The sequence below is a fragment of the Cucurbita pepo genome, chromosome 9, assembly GCF_057944985.1.
Source record: "Cucurbita pepo subsp. pepo isolate OVF chromosome 9, ASM5794498v1, whole genome shotgun sequence".
In the NCBI taxonomy this organism is placed as follows: domain Eukaryota; kingdom Viridiplantae; phylum Streptophyta; class Magnoliopsida; order Cucurbitales; family Cucurbitaceae; genus Cucurbita; species Cucurbita pepo.
This window is the reverse complement of record NC_141806.1, coordinates 12,368,418-12,392,657: the sequence shown is the minus strand read 5'-3', so window position 1 is coordinate 12,392,657 and position 24,240 is coordinate 12,368,418. Positions and strand designations below refer to the sequence as shown.

General features: G+C 36.9%; 4 protein-coding genes across 9 annotated transcripts; 3 read left to right on the top strand and 1 right to left on the bottom strand.

Moving 5' to 3' along the window:
* The first annotated feature begins 2,875 nt into the window (after positions 1 to 2,875).
* LOC111801867 (uncharacterized) lies at positions 2,876 to 6,916 on the top strand. The gene is made up of 2 exons (XM_023686064.2): positions 2,876 to 5,593; positions 6,299 to 6,916. The coding sequence occupies exons 1-2, from the start codon at positions 2,992 to 2,994 to the stop codon at positions 6,712 to 6,714; spliced, it is 3,018 nt and encodes a 1,005-aa protein (XP_023541832.2). The 5' UTR covers positions 2,876 to 2,991; the 3' UTR covers positions 6,715 to 6,916.
* A 5,706-nt stretch (positions 6,917 to 12,622) lies between these two features.
* Positions 12,623 to 14,806, top strand: LOC111801974 (NAC domain-containing protein 73). The gene is made up of 3 exons (XM_023686226.2): positions 12,623 to 13,077; positions 13,157 to 13,349; positions 14,131 to 14,806. Exons 1-3 carry the CDS (start codon positions 12,982 to 12,984, stop codon positions 14,733 to 14,735), a joined length of 894 nt encoding a protein of 297 aa, XP_023541994.2. The 5' UTR covers positions 12,623 to 12,981; the 3' UTR covers positions 14,736 to 14,806.
* A 1,448-nt stretch (positions 14,807 to 16,254) lies between these two features.
* LOC111801503 (GDSL esterase/lipase At5g45960) lies at positions 16,255 to 21,159 on the top strand. Its single transcript, XM_023685515.2, has 4 exons — positions 16,255 to 16,743; positions 17,537 to 17,770; positions 20,421 to 20,694; positions 20,819 to 21,159. The coding sequence occupies exons 1-4, from the start codon at positions 16,348 to 16,350 to the stop codon at positions 21,016 to 21,018; spliced, it is 1,104 nt and encodes a 367-aa protein (XP_023541283.2). The 5' UTR covers positions 16,255 to 16,347; the 3' UTR covers positions 21,019 to 21,159.
* A 1,386-nt stretch (positions 21,160 to 22,545) lies between these two features.
* Positions 22,546 to 24,026, bottom strand: LOC111801533 (uncharacterized). Of its 6 annotated transcripts, none has more exons than XR_002816151.2 (8): positions 23,885 to 24,026; positions 23,720 to 23,811; positions 23,565 to 23,631; positions 23,372 to 23,402; positions 23,101 to 23,241; positions 22,952 to 22,977; positions 22,752 to 22,862; positions 22,546 to 22,645 (listed from the first exon to the last, which is right to left on the bottom strand). XR_002816151.2 is itself a non-coding variant. In XM_023685555.2 (8 exons), exons 1-7 carry the CDS (start codon positions 23,924 to 23,926, stop codon positions 22,803 to 22,805), a joined length of 459 nt encoding a protein of 152 aa, XP_023541323.2. In that variant the 5' UTR covers positions 23,927 to 24,026; the 3' UTR covers positions 22,546 to 22,715; position 22,802. The 6 variants fall into 6 exon arrangements, 4 of the variants coding, with proteins under 4 accessions (XP_023541323.2, XP_086983060.1, XP_023541324.2 ...); XR_015422462.1 differs by having other exon boundaries at positions 22,752 to 22,826; XM_023685555.2 differs by having other exon boundaries at positions 22,546 to 22,715; positions 22,802 to 22,862.
* Between the last annotated feature and the right edge of the window lie 214 nt (positions 24,027 to 24,240).

Below are 24,240 nucleotides of genomic sequence, written 5' to 3'. Positions count from 1 at the left end.
TTCCACACCTTTATAACGAGTATTTCATTCCCCTCTCCAACTGATGTGGGATCTCACGATACCGACTGAGGGACTGAGTATTTCTTGTTTTCTTGATTTGATTAAACGAACTTTAATGAATTTGATCGGTGGACTATTCCTACGAACCAACTCAAATTCTTTTAGCATTTTTATTTTTACTTACATGTCTCACAATTTCAAACACGCTTAACTTTGGAGTTTCTATGATTAAGTCATCAAAGAAAAAAATACGTTTAGTTTTTATATGTAGAAACTATCAATTTTTAAAAAAAATATTTTCTAGTCATTATATGTTCAGATTCACTTTCGTTGAGATTTGGTCTCGATCATTCATGTACTCCTCTTTTACTCGAGTGACGCATGTTCGCTTTTAATTATAAAGTTCCTATAATTCAGTCACGGAAAAGAAATATAATCACGTTCATTTGGGTGTGGTCTCAATTCATTCATACTCGAACCATTATTACTAACAGTAAAACTATTACAATGACGATAAAAAATATTTATCGGAAGAGTAAAGATAAAGACGTTGAAAAAGGTAGTTATTCATCATGAAATTTACCAATATAATGAGTAATTATGTGTTTTTTTTTTTTCTCTTCTTCAAAATAGCTTTAACTCCAAGCATGCTTATGACATAAAAGAAAATAAAATTTCATTAATGTTTGTACAATATGGTCATAATGGAAATACAACCATCGTCTCTCACCTAACCCTAAAATCTATCCCGACTCTAATTTTCACTTAAAAAAATGACGATTCGAGTCAAATATACCAAAAGTACTGATCAATGGCTTTTTGACCCTCTTAATACCGCTTGCTGAATACGACAGATAATATTTTTACTTAGGGTTAGAAATTTTTGATCGGGCATCTTCAAAAGTTTGAAGCAGACAGAATGTTCTTCCTTCAATTTGAACACGATCAGATAGAGTTAAAAATAAAGTGAGAGTTCGAGAATTTTCGCTCGCCCTAAATTTCAATAATTAGAAAAATATTTATTTAGTTAGCTAAATTATTTAATAAATGGATTTTTTTTTTCTTTTAATAAAAGAAATGAAACATATAAAAGACAATATTAAAGATTTAAAAAGGAAAAAAAGTAGAGAGGAAAAGGACGCATGGGAAGGGAGAATAAATAGAGGGACGGATAGACTTTAATCGGTCAAAATATTAATTGAGTGCAATATCAGCCGTCCGATCATTACCGAGCACCCTCATGATCCTACGGTCAGATTTAATTATTTCCTGATGTGAACGACATCCACGCGCTGGTCTCCTTTCCACATCCTACGTGTCCCACCTCTTTCATTCCCCTTTTAATACACAAATTTATAAACATTTAATTTTTTGTTTTTTAAATTTCATTTTTTTCTTTACAAATATATATTTAATTTTTAGTCAATTTTAAAATTTTAAAATTTATAGTACTTTTTCTTTAATTACAAGTAAATAAAAAAATATGAGTAATATATATATATATATATATATATATATATATATATATATAATATTTTTATAACATAATAGTTGAAAGACACGTGGGATGCACATTGTGTTAAAATATTTTAAAATATAAAATTTGATGGTAAAATTTAAATGGTAAATGATTTTTATGATATCACAGGTGGATGGTAAAGTGAAAGGAAACATTTTTTTTTTTTTTTTTTTTGTAAGGGTGGAGAAATTTCTCCTGAGAAGACGTGTTTTAAAATTTTGAGAGTAATTAGCTTTGTCTACGAACAAGGAAGCTATAAGTAATGCAACTATGAATCTCATGAAGAGTTCGATCCTGGCTCAGGATGAACGCTAGCGGCATGCTTAACACATGCAAGTCGGACGGGAAGTGGTGTTTCCAGTGGCGGACGGGTGAGTAACACGTAAGAACCTGCCCTTGGGAGGGGAACAACAGTTGGAAACGACTGCTAATACCCTGTACGCTGAAGAGCAAAAGGAGGAATCCGTCTGAGGAGGGGCTCGCGTCTGATTAGCTAATTGGTGAGGCAATAGATTACCAAGGCAATGATCAGTAGCTGGTCCGAGAGAATGATCAGCAACACTGGGACTGAGACATGACCCAAACTCCTACGGGAGGCAGCAGTGGGGAATGAAAGATCGGTTTTAAAACACGTCTGTTAGCAGTGGGCTTGGATTGTTAGAAATGATATCAGATATAGACACCAAGCCGTGTGCCAGTGAGGACGGCAGGCGCCGAAGGAGGTGGACATCAGGTAGTGTGCCAGCGAGAACGTTGGGCCCCAAAAAGGGTGGATTGTGAGATCCCACATCGATTGGAGACTAGAACAAATGACTGAGACTTGTTTGCTGGGATCTGAAGGAGGTGGATACCGAGCGGTGTGCCAGCGAAGACACTAGCCCCTGAAAGGGATAGATAGTAAGTTGAACACGAGTAGAGTGCCAGTAAAGATGCTCGACCTGTTACATTTTTTATTTAGTTCAAAATAATAAATACTTAACTAACAGCTATAAATATTTCTTTTATTTTAGGTTAATTTATAACAATATGAAATGTATTAGGCGTGAAGTCGAATTTTTTTCAAATATATTCTTTTTATGGTGAAATATAAATATTAAATAAATATACTTTTCGTTAAATTTAAAATTATAAATATTGGACCATAAATTTAAAAATAACGAAACAATTAATATATAAAAAAATATTTTAAATTTAAATATATATATCTTTTTTTACTGTGTACTTTCTTTTTTTATCTTTTTTTTTTTTAACTAAATTTTTGTCACTTTTCAAATTTACCCATTAAAAAATAATAATTAAACTTTTAATTTTTAATTTTTTTTCTTTTCTGGGAAGGTCCTTAAAATTAAATTGTTCTTCTTGAAGCTCTCTTCCATGGCAGCTGTCTCTGTGTCTGAGCAGGAGGCGCTCTGAATCTCTGCAACTCTGCTACAACACGCCCATTTCACACACCCACCGGAGAACCTCCGACCATGCTTCTCCTTGTCTTCCTCTCCGCCTTCCTCTCAAACCCTTCTCTCCTCTCCCTCTCCCTCTCCCAAGAAGGCCTCTATCTCCACACCGTCAAGCTCTCCCTCGACGACCCTGATTCCGCCCTCCGCTCATGGAACGACCGCGACGACACTCCCTGCTCCTGGTTCGGCGTTTCTTGCGACCCCATAACCAACTCCGTCCACTCCCTCGACCTCTCCAACACCAACATCGCCGGCCCATTTCCTTCGCTTCTTTGCCGTCTCCAGAATCTCTCTTCCATTTCTCTCTACAATAATTCCATCAATATGACACTTCCCTCTACTATTTCCGAGTGTTCTAGTCTCCAGCATCTCGACCTCTCTCAGAATCTCCTCACCGGCGAGCTACCCACTTCCATTTCTGATCTCCCCAACCTCCGGTATTTGGATTTAACTGGGAATAACTTCTCTGGTGACATTCCGGCGAGTTTTGCTCTGTTTCGAAAGTTGGAGGTTCTGTCTCTGGTTTATAATCTTCTCGATGGGCCGATGCCGGCGTTTCTCGGTAACATTACAACGTTGAAGATGTTGAATCTGTCGTACAACCCATTTGCGCCGAGCAGGATCCCGCCGGAGTTTGGGAATTTGACGAATCTTGAAGTGCTTTGGCTGACTCAATGTCATTTAATTGGGGAAATTCCGTCGTCTCTTGGTCGGTTGAAACGGCTGACCGATTTGGACTTGGCGATGAATAATCTTTATGGTCCGATTCCAAAATCGTTGACGGAGTTGAGTAGTGTGGTTCAGATTGAGCTGTATAACAACTCGTTAACAGGGGAATTGCCTTCTGGGTTTTCGAATCTGACCTCATTACGGCTGTTTGATGCATCGATGAACGGTTTAAATGGAGTGATTCCGGATGAGTTGTGTCGGTTGCCGCTTGAGAGTCTCAATCTCTATGAGAATAAGTTCGAGGGTACGTTACCGGAAAGCATTGCGAACTCGCCGGGCTTGTATGAACTCAGACTGTTCAGTAACCGGCTCACCGGCGAGTTACCGCGAAATCTTGGGAAGAACTCGCCGTTGAGATGGATTGATGTTTCCGACAACCAGTTTTCCGGGGAACTCCCAGGGGATTTGTGTGAGAAAGGCGAGTTAGAGGAGCTTCTAATGATCAACAACAACTTTTCCGGGGAGCTTCCGGCGAGTTTAGGTGGATGCGAGAGTTTAACAAGGATCCGATTGGGTTACAATCGGTTTTCCGGCGAGGTTCCGCCGCGATTTTGGGGGCTCCCACATGTTTATCTATTCGAACTAGTGAGCAACTCGTTTTCCGGGGGAATTTCCGATGACATTGCTACTGCAAAGAACCTTTCGATTTTCATTATCTCGAAGAACAACTTCACCGGCACGATTCCGGCGGAGATTGGGGAGCTGGAGAATCTTGTGAAATTGTTAGCGACTGATAACAAACTCAATGGATCTTTACCAGAAAATCTTGCGAATCTCAGGAAGCTTTCGAGTTTGGATCTTCAAAATAATGATCTCTCTGGAGAACTTCCCAATGGAATCAAATCCTTGAGGAATCTCAACGAACTCAATTTAGCAAACAATGAATTTTCCGGCGAAATCCCTGAAGAAATCGGCGGTTTGCTGGTTCTTAATTACCTCGATCTATCTGGGAATCAATTTTCCGGCAACATCCCAAATGGGTTACAGAATTTGAATCTAAATCTCCTGAATCTTTCAAACAATCAGTTGTCCGGTGAGCTTCCGCCGTTCTTAGCCAAAGGAAACTACGGAAACAGCTTTCTGGGGAACCCAGATCTGTGTGGACATTTGGAAAGATTATGCAATAACAAAGATGAATCGAAGAGCGAAGGCTATCTCTGGTTGCTGCGTTCGATCTTCTTCCTCGCGAGTATCGTGTTCGTCGTCGGTGTCGTCTGGTTTTACCTTAGATACCGAAAGTTCAAGCTGGCTAAGAGAGAAATGGAGAAGGGGAAATGGACATTGATGTCGTTTCACAAGCTGGATTTCAGTGAATATGAGATATTAGATTGTCTTGATGAAGATAACATTATAGGTAGTGGCTCTTCTGGTAAAGTTTATAAGGTTGTGCTCAACAATGGCGAGGCAGTCGCCGTGAAGAAACTGTTCGGAGGGATGAAGAAAGAAGGCGGCGGTGGCGGTGGCGACGTCGAGAAGGGTCAAGTTCAAGACAATGGTTTCGAAGCCGAAATCGAAACGTTGGGGAAGATAAGGCATAAGAACATTGTGAAGTTATGGTGTTGTTGCATTACTAGAGATTACAAGCTTTTGATCTATGAGTATATGGTTAATGGAAGCTTGGGAGATTTGCTTCATAGTAGTAAAAAGGGATTGTTGGATTGGCCTACTAGGTTTAAGATTGCTTTGGATGCTGCTGAAGGGCTTTCTTATCTTCACCACGATTGCGTCCCTCCGATCGTACATCGAGACGTTAAGTCTAACAATATCTTGTTGGATGGTGATTTCGGAGCTAGGTTGGCGGATTTCGGTGTAGCTAAGGTCATTGATTCAACTCCGATGGGACCGAAATCCATGTCGGTCATCGCGGGATCTTGCGGTTACATTGCACCAGGTTAGTTCAAAGCTTTAAATTGTCCATAGTTAGTTTGAGATCCCATGTCGGTTGGAGATGGAAACCTCTCCTTAACAGAAACATTTTAAAATCGTGAGGCCGACGGCAATACGTAACAAATGGTATCAGAGCCAGACACTGGGCGGCATGCCAGCGAGAACGTTGGGCCCTAAGGAGGGTGGGTTATGATATCCCAGCATTCCTTGCAAGGGTGTAGAAACCTCTCTCTAATAGATGTGTTTTAAAATCGTGAGGCCAACAGGACAATATCGGCTAGTTGTGAGCTTAGGTTGTTACAAATGGTATCATAGATACTCGGTAGTATGCTAGGGAGGGCGATGTACACATCGGTTGGAGAGGGAAACAAAGCATTCCTTATAAGGGTGTGGAAATCTCTCTCTGATAGATGCGTTTTAATATCGTGAGGCCGTCGGGACAATAGGGCTATATCTACTAGTTGTGGATTTGAGTTGTTATAAATGATATCAAAACTAGACACCGGGCGGTATGCTAGCGAGGGCAATGTACACATCGGTTGGAGAGGAAAACAAAACATTCTTTATAAGGGTGTGGAAACCTCTCTCTAACAAAAGCGTTTTAAAACCGCAAGGCCGATGGTGATAAGTAACAGACCGAAACGGACAATATTTGTTATTACATTTAGACATCATATATTCTAAATGTGGTATGTTAATATTGTTGCAGAGTACGCATATACACTCCGAGTGAACGAGAAGAGCGACATATACAGTTTCGGTGTAGTGATCCTAGAGCTGGTAACGGGGAGGCTCCCGATCGATCCAGAGTTCGGGGAGAAGGATTTAGTGAAATGGGTATGTTTCAAATTAGACCAAGAAGGGATTGAGGAAGTAATGGACGCCAAACTAGAGAGTTGTTTCAAGGAAGAGATATGCAGAGTGCTAAACATAGGGCTGCTGTGCACCAGCCCTCTGCCCATCAACCGCCCATCAATGAGGAAAGTGGTGAAAATGCTGCAAGAAGTAGGCGCGGCGGACAACCAAATGAAAGGCAGCAACAACAACAAGGATGGGAAATTAACGCCATATTATTACGAAGAAGATGCTTCAGATCAGGGAAGTGTAGCAGCAGCAGCATCATAGAAAGAACACGAGTTGAAATTCACTGTGGTTTGAATGTAAATGTGTTTGCTTTGCTGAATCTGTGGGAAGAACAGCATGATGGTAGTGAAAATGGTGTTTTTTTAATTGGAAAATTACAGTTTTACAGCACAAAAGTTTGGATTTTTATGAACTATTTATGAAGGAAGAGAGATTCTGAAGAGAATCTGTGGCAATTAATTTCCATGTGACTGTTTTTTCTCTTGTGGGGCTGTTTTGATGACATTAAAAATATCAAAATCATGGATTCCTTATGGTTCCGACAAAGGTAGATAACTTAATTTAATCCCAATTGAACTCAAACCATAATATGTAACGACCCATGCTCTAAGTTCACTGTCAGTAGATGTTGTCCTCTTTAAGCGAAAATTGTGGGTCCTCTTTAAGCGAAAATTGTGGGTCCTCTTTAAGCGAAAATTGTGGGTCCTACATTGGTTGGGAAGCGAACAAGTGTCAGTGAGGACATTGGACCTTGAAGGGATGGATGGTGAGATTTCACATCGATTGAAGAGATGAGCGAGTGCTAGCGAGGACGCTGGACCCAAAGGAGGGTAGATTGGGTGTCCCACATTGGTTAGAGAGGGGAATGAGTACCAATTAGGACGTTAGGCCCTAAAGGGGGGTAGATTGTGGATCTCACATCGATTGGAGATGGGAACGAGTACCAGCGAGGACGTTACGCCCGAAGAGGGGTACATTGGGGGGGTCCCACATCGATTGGAGAGGAGAACAAGTGACAGCAAGAACGCAAGTCCCGAAGGAGGGTGGATTGTGAGATCCCACATCTGTAATCTTCTTTATAAGAGTGTGAAAATCTCCCTTTACCACAAGTGTTTTAAAACTTTGAGAGAAAGCCGAGGAGGGAAAGTCCAAAAAGGACAATATTTGTTCGTGGTCGGCTTGTGGTGTTACACTAATGATCCCGGTATTCTCCTGCGATATTGACACGTACGTCTTACTTCTAAGAGTAGTAAAAAATTCCTAGAGATCATCTAACAAAGAATTGTTTCAAACAAAAACACGTTTAACAATCAAGTACTTGATATCAAACAAGACTAACTTGAACGATGATGGTAAACTCCTCCGAAAAATAAAAATAAATACCATTTTTGTTCTTTTAAGTTTGGAATATATTCTTTCATTAATATTATATTTTTTTAAAGATAAATAAAAACTAAATATTAAAAAAAAAAAAAGAATTAAAAGTACAAATAAATTATTATATATATTTATTTTGGTGGGGCAGTTAGTTATGGTTGTGGGCAGAATTTAAAGTTATTAAAAATTAAAATTTATATTTTAAAAATAAAATAGTAATATTTTTTATTTTTTTAAAATTTAAAGTTGTTATTGAAATTTTTAATTTTTAATTTTTTTTAATAGATATTTTGTTGGATAAAATAAAAAGTTAATGGATAATTTTATTTAATTTATGTAATATTTATTATTTAAAAACATTTATGAATATTTAAAGAGAGAAAATTAGAAATCTATAAGTGGTGAGGATTTAAGCTGAGGGTGAGGGTGCAATCCAACCGTACAACACCGCCGCCTGCACCGTCTGCCATTGCGCCGCTGTCCGCCTGCTGCTCTATTAATGCCCCCGTTTTTTTTTATTTTTCTTTTTTAATTTTAATTTTATATATGAAATTTCAATTTATTTATTTTATTTTCATTAATATTTTTTTACCGTCCAAGCTCATCACTAGAAGATATTGTCTGTTTTGACTCGATAATTTCATAGTTTTAGAACACGTCTACTAGGAAGATGTTTATCCTATCATATATATTATTCGAATTTTTCAAATTTTAAATCACTTTAAAATTTAAAAATGTATATTTATTTATTTATTTTACAGTTTGGTATTTTTAAGAATAAAAAATGAAAAAAAAAAAAAAACAAAAATACCATTTTTCATTCATGTGTCACTTTCCATAATTTAATTTACTGAGAAAGGAATTATATGTCTTTATTTTAAAATATGGGACCATACCCTTATTTAATATAATATTATACTTCCATCCAATTCATTTATGGGAATTTAATTTTTTTTTTTTTCAAAATTTGAATTACCCTATTTTATCTTCTATCTTCATTTTTTTAAAAAACAAAAATAAAAATTGGAATAATCATATGGCAGAAGAAATTAATTCATAGTATGAAAGCACTTTTTTTAATTAAATTAATAAACATTTTAATATATATATATATATATATATATATATATATATATGTGTATGTATATATATACACACACTTACATATCGTATTATAGGTGCTTTTGGCGTGATCTCGTCATAGTTTTATTCCATATTTCTCATCATATCGTTGAGGACATTCTCTAGTATGGCTTAGTCGGCATCTCTCTAGTATGCCTTATAAGGTCGATATCATTAAAGAGACAGTGACTCTCGTATCTCCCAACGCTCGTCTACCTATGTCATCAGTTGCCCTAACCTAAACAACATCACAACTAAGGAATAGTTAGAGATCCTTTAATCACAACCACAAGTCACTCAGGCTGAACCCTATAAATCATATCGGCACGATGCAAACCCCTACTAATCCGGACAAATTCACTATTAGAGATTGACTGACGATTGTACCATCATAGTAAGATGCGACTCCAAAGTCAATATTGGCTACTAAAATACTATGCTGATCCACGTCAATCGAGTCGAGTTCATGAGTTTATACAAATAAAATAAATGGGTCAACTTCCATAAGTTGACTAAAGTCACCCTCTACCGTCACAATCAAGAAATTTTGGCTACAATTTCAAATTAAATTTCTTTTTTCACACACATATATATATATACACACCATCTAGATATTTCTCTTTTGAGATGAGTACGAACGCGTGCACTATGAGATTGAAATGACCATCATACTTGACATGATGCATGATGGTCGTTGTAGCTCTAGGCGTCCGGCTACAGCCCAGAGGAGCTAGCCCAACTAGTAGGTCTAGGGGGTGTACAAGCCCGCCTGTAGGGCCCATGCTCATACATGTAAATCATGGGTAGAGAAGTACTACACATCCAACTTGTCTCAATTAGTAGGCCACCTAGGACAATAAGCTTTTAAATGATAGGTCTCATTCGTGTTGCATGTGTTTGCATTCCCTAACCCCAACAGTAGAGCCACTTACTAAATATTTCTTAAAATACACCAGCCTTATGTTATTCCGTAAAGTCAAGAGACCCATGTACGTTTGACAGCAGCGTCGCATTAAAATCATGAAACCTACCTTAGGGTAGTTGCATTTTATTTTGTAGATTTTAGTTTAGTCTAAAGTATCGTTTTAATCATTTTCTTTGGTTTTATTTTATTTTACATTAAATATTTCTCGTTATTTTAGGTTAAGATTGATTTCAGTAGAAAATCAAAGGTCGTTCATTTTAGAATATATTTTTTATATTATGTAATGCATAATTTATTACTAAATATCCTTAACACCCCACCGCAGGTTGAGCGTCGGATTTGAACGAACGTGAATTTTGGATCTGAAAAATTCAAAGAAGTTGAGAAACACTTTTCGTGAAGATGTCAACAACCTCGTTCAGAGGAGGCGTACAGAAACACTTTCTTGGCCATCGAAAACTGCAGAGGGATTGTCGCTCAGCGGCAATGCTGCCTTGGCTTCGGCGAGAATATGTCTAACCCATGAAAAGTGATTGTCGCTTAGCGACGATGCTGCCTTGGCTCTAGTGAGAATATGTCTAACCCCAAGAAATAGAAGGGGAAACCAAGAGCAAGGGACAACGACAATGTTAAAGCTAGAAGAGTCACCACAGTGGGCGAAGGAGCCAATTTTGGCAAGAAGGGTGGCGGCAACTTGGTTGGCGAAGAGGCTAGTGTGGCGCCCAAATTCTAAAGGTAAATCTTTGCATAAGATCGATGGGCTTATTGAGATTCTGTATATTTCCGAAGAGAATGCTAACGAAGATCCTAAGATTAGGGTTTCTATGAAGAATAAAGGATAAAGGAAAAATTGGAAAGAAAATGAAAGAGGAAAAGGTGAGGTTGTATGTACAGAGTATGGCGAAGGATGATTTGGAGGTCAAAAGGGTGGAGTCGAACAGTAATCAATCGGCTTTGCATGTGGCAGCCATGACGACTGCCCCTGCGGCGTCAAAGACAGCAATGGTGGTGGAGAAGAACAGTAGAAGATTTCAAAAGCCATTGAAAAGAAAGGATCCCGATTGCTAAATCAAAATGGCTCTGATAACATGTGAATGTTTGATTAATCCACCACCTCTAAATGGTGTGAAAGTTATCTCATTTATAATCAAATAAATTACAAGGATATAGAAATAGTAATAAATGGAAATAAGGAAAGATACCTATGGTAATAAGACAAATATCTAAATATTAGATATTTGTCTTATAATAAAATATCAAATATAATATATATGGTAAACTATAATTTATTACTAAATATACTTAACAATTATATTGAATATATTAAAAAAAGTAGCATATGGAAAATAAAAATAATGATTCATTATTTATTTAATTTATGTATTATAATAAATAATTGAGGTTAATTAGTTAAAATTAGCTCAATAAAAACAATTTATATCCATATTTGAACTAATTAAGCTAAATTCTAGAATCATCGTCATAAGAAACTCAATTTCAAAGATTAATTAAGCCTTCAATTAAAAGCTCCATAATGTTTCTAAATTATTAAGTCAACCGTCTTTTATATCATCCAACCTTTATTCAAGACGATGACGAACTCAATTTAATTTATAATTAAAATTAATTTTGAACCGATCCGAACATTCAATTTAATTTTTTTTTCTTTTTTAGATTAAAAAACGTGTTAGAATAAAATATATATGTTTTTACTGATTGAACTATATTTAAATTCTCAAATAGATTTCGAAATTATATTAAATAATATTGTGGAATATAAATAAATAATAAAATTTATTAAAAAAAGAAAATAATTATTGGAAACTTTCTTTATTTTAATTTAGATGAAAATTAAAAAAGAAATTAAATCTCTAAATTTGAATAACCTATAATTAGGTTTAAGTTGACATTAAAATACGGAAAAAAGAAAATAAATAAATAAATAAATAATAATAATAATAATATTTTGTAAATTTCGTGAAGCTTAATACCTAAGCTTCTGGTTGCTTTGGCTTGTCGAAGAAGATTACGGACGTTGACGGCCAGGGTAAATTTTCACATACGGCCAAGTCCACGGTAGTATCGGTTTTAGCAATTTCATCTACTCCTTACATTCAGTTGACTCGCCAAATTCCACATTTGACTTTGACCCAGTCTTCCACATTTTCTAGATCTTGTAGTTTTATTTTTTTAAGTTTTAAAATGTTTATTTAAAAAATTCAAAAGAAATTTTCACTTCTCAATATAATTCTTATTAAAAAAATATTAACATATCATAATAAATTCAATAATATTTCTAAACGACCCCATTAAAGTTTCCAAATAAAGATTTGCGTTCCAACCCTGTAACGGCACAAACCCAGCAGATATTATCCTCTCTCGGTTTTCTCTTTCAAGCATCTCGGGTAAAATAATACTTCAGGGTCTAGCGTACTCGTGAGCACTACATCCATTGTCCACTCCTTTCAGGGCTTAGAATCTTCACTGACACACCGTCCAGTATCGAGATGTGATATCTTGTAAACGGCTCAAGCCCACCTCAAGATTTTGAAAACCCATCTACTAAAAAGATGATTTTTCATAATACGATTGTCGGGTATTTGAGTATTGACGGGAAAAGAGGAAGAGGTGCATGTAAGCAAGAGCACATAGAGCAAAATCCCAAAGAGATAAGATATATGTATATATATGCCAAAATCTCACCAATCGTGTAGGTTAAGCTAAGGCAATAGTTTAGGCATCTTATTAATCATAATAATAACAATACCCTCTTCTTCCTTCTCTCTCTCTCTCTCCCTGCAACATTCTTATGATTACTCCATTTTTAAGACCTCCATGAAAAAAGAAGGATTCCTTGCTTGAGCTGAGAAGTAGAGTCAAAGGAAGGGTTTTTAAGTTGGAATATACAAATTTCAATCTTCTATACCTTTAATCTCACTCCAACTTTGACGCTCGAGCTACCCGAACAACAAGAACAAGAACAAGAACAAGAACGAGAACAGATTCAAACTTGACGTCCAAGCAAGCTTTTTTATGTGATCTTTTCTCCAATCATAACCTCCTTTTTGTTGTTATGTCCGAGTGTTCCCAAGCTGGTCCCAATAATGACTTGGTGTAGTGGCTCCGATGATGATGAGTCCTCTACTGCCCCGGCCCTGCGCTGCCCCTCATGTGGCCTTCATATTGAGTTACAAGACCAGGTTAGTGTTCTAATGATTATGGCTTCTATTGTGTTGTGTTGGATTGGTTCATGGATGATTGGTGTTGGAATTTATGAAGGCTGGGATTCATGATCTGCCTGGACTACCTGCTGGGGTGAAGTTTGACCCCACGGATCAGGAAATTCTTGAGCATTTGCAGGCTAAGGCGGCTGTGTCTGATGCTCATAAGCTTCATCCTCTTATTGATGAGTTCATTCCTACTCTTGAAGGCGAGAACGGGATTTGTTATACTCATCCCCAAAAGCTTCCGGGTAATCGTTTCATAAATGTTTCAAAACTTTTTTGAAATCGAAAATTGTGTCTTGGGAATTTGATTTGGATGGTGTGTTTTATGTTCGATAGAAATGTCTATTTAATCGGTAAGATATAGATCTTGAGAGGATTCATTTTGTAACAGCTCAAATCTACCGTTAGTAGATATTGTCTTTTTTGGGTTTCCCTTGCACACTCTTCCTACAAGTTTGGTTCCTCCCTCCAACCGATGTTGGATCTCACAATTATCCCCTTTGGGCCCAGTGTCCACCCGTTACGTAGCTCAGCATCCTCTCATTAGCACACTGTCTGGTGTAGTGTGAGATCTCAAATCGGTTGAAGAGGAGAACGAAACATTTTTTTATAAATGTGTGGAAATCTCTCTCTAACAGCCTCATTTGGTAAGTAGACTCGAAAGGGAAAACCCGAAAAAAACAATGTTTGTTAGCGGTAGACTTTGCTGTGAAATGGGAGAGGGAACATAGAGTTGTTCTTGATAGCTAAACGGAGTAGAGACCGGGAATTATGCTCCTTGTTCTCGTCCCCGCTTCTTATATATATCAAAATTGAGACGTAAAACCAAATATGTTGTTGAGGATTATTGGGAGTGAGTCCCATATTCGTTAATTTAGTAGAAGATCATGGGTTTATAATTGAGGAATACTATTGGGTTGAGGCCTTTTGGGAAGCCCGAAGCAATGCCATAAGAGCTTATACTCAAAGTGAACAATGTCGTACTATTGTGCAGAATCGTGATTTCTAACACTTATTTGATGGCAGGAGTGAGCAAAGACGGGCAAATCCGGCACTTCTTCCACCGACCGTCAAAGGCCTACACGACCGGGACAAGAAAACGCCGCAAAGTCCACACCGACGAGGAAGGCAACGAAACCCGTTGGCACAAAACCGGCAAAACCCGACCCGTATTCGTCGGAGGCGTAGTCAAAGGCTTCAAGAAAATCCTCGTCCTCTACACAAACTACGGCCGGCAAAGAAAGCCGGAAAAAACCAACTGGGTCATGCACCAATACCACCTCGGCACCAACGAGGAAGAGAAAGACGGCGAACTAGTCGTCTCTAAAGTTTTCTACCAAACTCAGCCCCGACAGTGCAACTCCACCGCCACCGCCGCCGCCAACGCCGCCGCAGCCCTTCTCCAATCAGAAATAAAATACAAAAACGCCGCCGCCGCCGCCGCCAACCACCACTCCGATTCCACTACCCATGTGGATTATTACAACGCTTCCAATTTCATTAGCTTCGACCACAACTCCGACAACCCACCTCAGTTATTGCCGAATTTAGTGCTTTCCGGCGACGCGTCGTCCTTCATCCGGTTCCCGCCGGCCGACACTACCAAAAGAAAGCTCGACATGAAACTCTGACATGTCCGTATAACAAATTTCACACAAAACAGATATTTTCTGAGCTCCAAGATTTGGTGGTTTGTTCTTTTCTTCCCATTTTTTTTTCTTTTGGGTAATAATTATACTAATAATAATAATAATAATTATTATTATTATTATATAACAATGGAATAAGTTATTAGATACATGTAGATTTGATGAAGAAAAAGAAAAGAACAATAAATAAATAAGCAATAATATAAAAGGTGGTTTACATTAATTTTCCATGAAAAAAGGGAAAATAAAAAAAGGATTAATTTTTTATTATTATTCATATTCTAATTTTGCTCTATTTTTATTTTTTTTATTTACTTGCAATTTTAAATATTTGAGAATAAACAAATTAAATTATTTAAAAAATAAATAAATCTGATGTTTTGATTAAGTTTATACCTAAATAAGTTTTTTTTATCCATTTAAAAATGATTTTAATAATTAACATAATAGTATTTAAAAATATTAGGTTAAATTGTAATTTCTTTTTACAATATTTAAGGGTTTAATTATACTTTATATATATATTTATTGGATCAAATTATATTATTGTGAAAATGATGAAAGAAAAAATTAAAAATAATTTGGTCATGTGAACTTTAATAATAATAATAATAATAATTATTATTATTATTATTTATTGTTATTATTATTGAAAGGAATAATTTATATGGGTTTTTTATAAAAATTAATCATTCAATTAAAGACCCATAAGTTACTTAAAATAATGTAAAAAGTGGACCGAAAACGTAGGAATAGCTTACTGGCAGACAGCCTTTTACAATGGGTTCATATCAATTTTAATTAATAAATACCTGAAAAATACTGTTTCATCTCCAATATTATTTTATTTAAATCCCTCTTAAATAAATCAGCTTTTTAATTTTTTTTTTTTATATTAAATGAAGTTCGGCAGATAATATAATCTCGTCCTCTATCTTATTTATGTAACGGGTAAAAAATATTTTTTTACTCTGTTCCCAGATAGAGGGGAATCCTCCAAACCCTCCCTACGGATAAAATAGATATTTTGAAATTTAAAAGGTATAGTCGGATTAAGTGATGAAACATGTCAAAATTGATCTGACATGTGACTTCAAATGATTTTCATGTAGGATAGTGACTCAAAATGTTGTTCGAGACTCACAAGATCTTATATTTATTTATACGGCAAAATCATAACATTTTTTGTTTTCAATTATGTCATTTTTGTATTTTTTTTTTCTTTTTTTCTAAAGCTAAAAAAAACACAATTTTTCATCCAAAATTGGAGTTTTAAAATTTAAAGATATTATTAAAATTAAAATTATATATTAAAATTAAAATTTAATATATATTATTATTACAAATCTCGTATAAAGAAAACCCAAGTCGAAGGGAAAGGTTATTTACATTTATACCCTCCATAACTCCAACCAACAGGATTCTCAACCACTTTCAATAAAAGCAGCCCACAAGGGCAATTTCGTCATCTAAATATCCCATTAGCGATAAAAACTGCCAGTCCAGTTCCTGATTCGGCCGCGCTTGATTCCTCCATTTCCGCCGCTTCCGCCGTCGCCCTCCGCCAATTCAATTCCGCCCACCCTGAACTGACATGAATCAGCGCAACCCATACCCTCCTATTTCCCATTTTGCCCTCATCTTCCTCCTCCACCTCCCCCTCTCCTTCTCCAAATCGCCGCCGATCAACTCGTCGGTGTCGGCGCTTTTAGTGTTCGGCGACTCCACCGTCGACCCCGGCAACAATAACTTCGTCCCCACCATTTTCCGAAGCAACTTCCCTCCCTACGGCAGAGACTTCCCCTTCCATATCCCCACCGGAAGATTCTCCAATGGCCGCCTTAGCACAGATTTCATCGCTTCTTACTTCGGTGTCAAGGATTATGTTCCGCCGTATCTTGACCCGTCGCTTACCGTCGACGATTTAATCACCGGCGTCAGTTTTGCCTCCGCCGGCTCCGGCTTCGACCCGCTCACTCCCAAAGTTGGGGTACGTACTACCCATATTTAGTACTCTTAAAAATTACTACTCTCTACAATGGTATAATATTGTCCAAACATAAGCTCTTCCGCCTTTGTTTTGGGCTCCCTAAAATGGCTCGTACCAATGCAAATGACTCTTGACAATAGTATGATATTGTCCACATTTGAGCATAAACTCTTGTAATTTTGCTTTGGGCTCGACCCTTCGTAATGGTTTGATATGCTCCACTTTGAGCATAAGTTCTCCTGACTTTGTTGTGGGCTTCCCCAAAAGGCTCGTACTAATAGAAATGGATGGGTTCCCCTCCCAACAATTTTCCCCTGGAACAAAGCATACGGTAAGGCCCCTATGGAGCTCTCGAACCGCCTTCCTTAAATCGAGGCTCGACTCCTTTCTTTAGAGCCCTCGAACAAAGTACATCCTTTGTTCAACAGTGCCCATGAGCTCCCTACCTTCCCTAATTTAGGGAATGAAATAAACATAGGTTTATAAATAAGGAATACATCTCCTGATCTGAGGTTTTTTTGAGAAGTCCAAAACAAAGTCACGAGAGCTTATACTGAAAGTGGAACATATCATACTATTAACACGTACTCCACCAATTTGTTGTGATGTCCCACATTAGTTGGGGAGGAGAACAAACCACCATTTATAACGGTGTGGAAACTTCCCCTAGTAGACGCGTTTTAAAGCTTTGAGGGGAAACTCGAATAGGAAAGCCCAAAGAGGACAATATTTACTAGTGATGGATCTGGGTCGTTACATTTGTGTTCGATAATAATGAATTGTTTTTGTTCAGAACGTGGTGCCGATCGAAGCTCAAGTGGAGTATTTCAGAGAATATAAAGAGAGATTGGAGGGAGTAATGGGGAAGCAAAGAACAAAAAAGCATATAAAGAATACAGTGTTTTTTATCAGTGCAGGAACCAATGATTTCGTTATCACTTACTTCAATTTACCACTTCGAAGAAAGACATTCACTCTCTCAGCTTACCAACACTTCATCATTCAACAAATCTCCCAATTTTTCCAGGTTCTTCTTCTTCTTCTCTTCTCATTTATATCTCTCTTTTTCGTCGTTCTTATTGTTCTTGCTCGTGTCGAGGAACTAGAGATGTATATAAATTGGGTTGGGTTGTTCTTGCTCGTGTTGAGGAACTAGAGATGTATATGAGTTAGGTTGGGTTTGGGTTGGAAAAATCTTTTGGATTAAAGTGAAATTTCGAAGGGTTGAATTGATAACACGGGTAACTGGAATAACGTTCACAATTCAACCCAACCCAACTCCAATTTGGTGACCCGAGTAACCCGGGTTGTTAGATGAACACGACTCTCCACAATGGTATGATATTGTCCACTTTGAGCATAACCTCTCATGGGTTTGCTTTATGCTTCTCCAAAAGGCCTCTACCAATGGAGATACTATTCCTTGATTATAAATCTATGATCATTCTCTAACTTAGCTGATGTGGGACTTTCATCCAACATGGGTAACTCGAATAATGTTCACAATCTAACCTAACCCAACCCAACCCTAACTTGGTGATCCTTTATTCACAACTCAACCCAATCCAATGCTCAACCGAGTTTACAGAATAGGTTCGAGAATAAATAGGTTTAGGATGAGTTGACAATCCAACCCAACCCGACCCGAAAAAAAAAAAAAAATTAGATGTGCTTGCATAAATCTCAAATGTCAACATCACTAAATCTGTTATAAACGTCAAATATTCTTAATCTTTGTAATAATTTTAAAGTGTTGATTGGATTGACCAAACCAAAAAAAAGTCAACTTACAAACCGACCCGAAATTTTTAACCTCTACAAATTATGAAATCGTATGAATTAAAATGAAATTTAATAGGAAAACTTTATAAAATAATAATAACAACAATAATTTTCAAGAAGTAATAGAGTAATAATAGTGTGGTCATGAGAGGGTAAAGTAAAGGGTCCTTTTTGTTGTCCACTTTAACATGAAATATTGATAATTTTAAACCAATAAATAGTATATAATAATGAAAAAGGGACAAAATAAATAAAAAGGTCGGTTAAATTAATGTATCCGAGTCATATGAATAGATCTGAACGACCAAATTGTTATATACTAAAATTTAGGGACTAAATCGTCATTTTCATATAAGTTCAAAGGTCGAGAGTGTTTCTTGCTCATATTTTTCATTAAATTGTGATAGTACTACATGAGTTGTCTTATACACTGATTTGAAATTAATCACGTGAATTAGGTCGTCACGAAAATTTATTACAGGATTACCATTCCGAGTATTTCCTTGGAATATAGGGAATATTAAGTAGTCTATTTTGTTCTTGGACATTGAATATGATCTTCGTCCTCGTCCTCGATCCATGTTAGGAATCACGAGCCTCCACAATGATATGATATTGTCCACTTTGAGTATAAACTCTCATGAGTTTACTTTTGGCTCGATGTATTCTTTGTTTATTAACACACGATCAACCCCTTAATTAGTCGATGTAGGACTCCTCTTCAAACAATCCTCAACATTCCACCCTATTCAAGGTGAGTCCTCGGGAATTTAAGTAAACGTTTTTACTAATGAGCTGAATTGTTATAAAGGAGGTAGTTGGAGTAAGTCATTATCAATAGAATCTCCGTCTTTGACCTCGTTTAGCTAATAGGGAGATATCTCGTACCACTTCTTGTTCTATTCTCTGTTTGAACGAGAATTTGCCACTATGGTCAAAATGGAACCTTACGGACTCGATTTTATAAGTTAAATAGATATTTGTAGCAACCGAGCCGCTCGAGTAGGTATGCATAAATGTTAGGGTGGATGAAAATTTGAATATGATTGACCAACCAATACCAAGCCACTTTCAATTCGACCTGCTGGCTCGAACCACAATAACTACACCTTCCCTCTTTCTCATTTATTACCATTTATTATTGACATTAAATTGTAGGGTCCAGTCTTTTACATATTTAATATAAGGGTACTTCTGTAAATAACCCAGCATCTAAATTTACCTTTTACCTTCTCCATCACTTTTACCCATTCCATATTTAACCATTATAGTTAAATTTTGGCTGAATTAATAAAATCTATTCATAAATTTTGTACCTTTTTTTTCTCAAAATATTATATATATATATATATATATATATATAAACTCTAAACTTTTAAATGCTTGAATGGTATTTTAAATTAAAAAAAAAATTATCATTAATTTTAAAGGAAAATTATTAATATTTTATTTAAAAAATATCCTCAAAAATTTTAAAAATATCATTAATATTTTTTTACTTTTTTAAAAAAAATTAGATATTTAGTATCATCCGTAATTAATAAATTATTTTCAAAATTTTAACCATGTTTATTTTCGGATACTAACGGTTTCGCCTATATACTAACAAAAAGAATTTTGTGTACATTTTTACAATACTAACGGTTTGAGTATTTAACTTTTTAAAAACATTAAAGATGTTCTTAAAGTTTTTATTTTTTATTTTTATAAATTTAAATATATTTTAAAGTTTAAAAATATTTTAAAAATGTATATAAGTTAAAAAGGGTATTTTTGAAACTTTTAAATGTAAGATTATTATTTTTTTTAAAATTTTTTAAAATTTTTTAATTTTTTTAATTGAAGAATATTATTTTTTTAAGTTAAATGTTTTTTTTTTTTTAATGTTTTCTTAGGCCTTGTGGGCCGAAGGAGCAAGAAGATTCGTGATGCCGGGGTTAGCGCCGCTGGGTTGCTTGCCGGTGGTGATAACACTATACTCCAGCAACGCCTTCCTCCATCGCGGCTGCATCGACCGCTACTCCGCCGCCGCCAGAGACTTCAACGCTCTTCTCCAAGCCGAACTCCTCTCTTTACAGACTCATCTCTCTAAGAAATCCCCCACTTTCATCGGCTACATCAACACCTACGATTTCGTCGTCGACATTATCCAAAACGTCGGAAAATCAGGTCAGCCTTCTTCCTTTACACATACATCTCTTCTCTTCATAAAATTGAACCGATAGATCAACCAGTAAATGCGACGGAGTTCTGAAGGTCGATTGAAATCGATGCGGCGGTTTTTGATTTCTAGGGTTTGAAAAAGTGGACGTCGGGTGCTGCGGGAGTGGGTTACTGGAGATGTCGCTGTTTTGTAATTACAAATCGCCGGTGTGCCTCGACGCCAGTCGGTACCTGTTTTTTGACGCGATTCATCCGACGGAGAAGGCGTATTACAACCTCTTCCGGGCCGGCATCCCGGTGTTTGATTATATCACCAGAGACTTGCGTTGAATTTTCTTATAGTATTTACCATTCTATATATTTTTTTTTTTTTTTTTTTATATTATAAAAAACATATTATATTACAGATAACTAATAGAAAATCAATAAATGAATAATTGACTTATATATAACATTTATTCATTTAAGAGTTTAATTAATTAATTTTATTATTTGTAGCTCAATAAATAATCAATTTTGAACATTTTGGGTATCATATATATATATTAAATCGAGCGAAAACAAAGCCAATTGTTCTGTTCGATTGAATTGATTAAGTTGTCTAAGTGATCGGATATGGTAAAGGGAGTGAATCACCATACAACCCCAGAGCCAATGCTCAAAATCCACCATCCAGTATTGAGGATATAAGCATCTCCGCAGCTTGTAAGCCGAACTGACAGCCAGATCTTAAATTGTCCAACAAAAAAGAATGGCTCACTCAATGGAATCTATCTCCACGGTTGTTGTCTATCACCACTGTCTTTCATGAGCCCGAGCCCACGTCCAAAGCTAGTAGATGTTGTACTCTTTAGACTTTTACTTTCAAGTTTCTTCGTAAGGTTTTTAGGTTTTTAAAGTACCTTGTAAAGAGAGTTTTTCCCACCCTTATAAAAAAGAAGGTTTCATTTCATTCCCTATTTGGGGCCTTTGTAAAGCTCCTCTCCAATTGATGTGAGATCTCATAATCCACTCCCTTCAAGGCCCAGCGTTCTCACTGACACTCGTTCCTCTATCCAAATCGATATGGGATCTTCGGGGTCCAGCGTCCTCGCTGGCACTCGTTCCTCTCTTCAATCGATGTGGGATCTCACAATCCACCCCCATCAAGGTCCAACGTTCTCACTGGCACTCGTTCCTCAATCCAATCGATGTGGGATCTTTGGGGCCTAGCGTCCTCGCTGGCACTCGTTCCTCTCTTCAATCGATGTGGGATCTCACAATCCACCCCCTTCAGGGTCAGCATCCTCGCTGGCACTCGTTCCTCTCTTCAATCGATATGGGATCTCACAATTCACCCCCCTTTGAGGCCTAGCGTCCTCACTGACACTCGTTCCTCTCTTCAATTGATGTGGGATCTCACAATCCACCCCCCTTCGGGGCTTAGCGTCCCCACTGACACACTACCCGGTGTTTGGCTCTGATATCATTTGTAACAGCCCAAGTCCACCGCTAGCAGATATTGTCCTCTTGGAGATTTCCTTTTGGGGCTTCCTCTCCAAGTTTTTAAAATGTGTCTGTTAGGGAGATGTTTCCGCACCCTTCTAAAGAATGCTTCGTCCCCCTGTTTGGTGGGGAGAGGTTGTTACGGAGATGTTTCCACACCCTTCTAAAGAATGCTTCGTTCCCCTGTTTAGTGGGGGAGAGGTTTTCACATCTTTATAAAAAAATATTTTGTTCCCCTCTCCAACCGACGTAGAATCTCACAAAGCATCTATGGAGAAATGTATAAGAGCATTTTGCCTTGGCAAGAAAGGAATAGAATAGTTTCAAAGGAATACTCTAGTAGTTTTTTTTTTATGCTAACATGGATGTAACTTGGTGTAAATGTTCATCTTTATTCATCACTATAGCTTAACCTCCCTCCTTTTCCTTTTCAAATGGAGAGCTCTTTTGCAATCCCCCTACAGCCCTCCGCCTAATATCATACATCAATCAAATTGTTTCTTATGAAATGCTAATTCATCATGAGTCTTCTAGAGCTTCAACTGTATTCCAGAAATGAAAGTTAATGAAAATCATACCTCCCTAACACCCTGCAGCAGGCAAGAGAGCTCCTAAGTTAGTTGATTACCTTACTTGGACGGTTTGGAGTCAATCTGCATTGTGACTGGCCCATCATTCACCAAATTGACCTTCTCAAGCATCAGTGACAAAAATATAAGAACTGATTAATCTAATAACTATCATAATCACTTGGGAATACTGAGCATATTGAGATTACCTTCATCTTTGCTCCAAACACTCCATCTGCCCACAAGAAAAGGGAACAAAGACAAGATTCAGTATACTCATTGTTCTATTCATTGAACCCATTCCAATTCTGAAGAGAAATCAAAGCTGGAAGTAGGGAAAGAATGAAGCATAGATTACCTTTAATGGCATCTGGTTTATAGGATTTTCCAAACCTCTCAACTACAGAAGCATAGAAGGGCTTAGCAGTTTGTGGAGGCATTGCCACATGAAAGTCCGGCTTATTGCCCTTTAATATTCCATAGAGTGTAAACTGACTAACTGGTTTCAATCCACCAAGAGCAATTTCATTAGTGGATTGAATCTAATTCACTTTCTAGCTACAATTTATCAGCAGAAAACTAAACCACTAAACTTCTCTGTAATTCAAGGGGAACTCCCCTGCTCTTACCTAGTAGAACCTCGTAGTTCTTCTGCATTACCTGCAAAAATTTATCATGGAAAATGGTAAAACCTAATCCCAAAAGCCGTATTCTTACAATTTCTTTAAAGATTCAAACAATCAAACGAAACAACAGTGGTAGATCACTCCTAGTCAGTATTAATCGGATTGAAATGGAAGAAAAGAGAGTATATATGATCACATTCAAGTCCCAAGCCTTGGAGGTACTCTCATTTGGGAACAATCTCATATTCAGGACCTTACGGCATCTGAAACCAAATTAAAAAAGAAGTAGGTTCGTGATAAGAACAAGTTTTAATTGAGCATAGAATGAGTATTATAGGCACAGAAGAGTACATGTATTCGGCGTCGGAATCGGTGTCGGAGTCATGAACGCCGACGAGCACGAGAAGTCCCGGCCCAATCTCCGAAACGATGCGCCCATCGACCTGCGAAAAGCAGTATCTCACGCTGGCGATTTAGACAATCAACGAGAGATAGAGAGAGAAGGAGAAGGTTGACCTCGACGCTTGCAGAGGCGACTCTCTGAACCACAGCTCTCATGGATCTGAGCGGCTGCGTTCTGGTGCTGCTGAACTGTGTGGTTCGCTTGGCGACTACGCCGGCTGCGAACAATAGCTGGTTCGCTACGCTTTTTTATTTATTTATTTATTTATTTTATTTATTATAATTTATTTATTTATATTATTCTTTTTTTTTTCTTCGAAATTTTGTTAAATAGTTAAAAATATAGTAAATTAATAAAAAAAAAATATCCATAAAATTACATTTAAATTTGTTAATAAATAAATCTAAATATTTAAAATTTCAATAATATCAAAATTGAATTTTAAACGAAACTGTCATTAATATCCTTC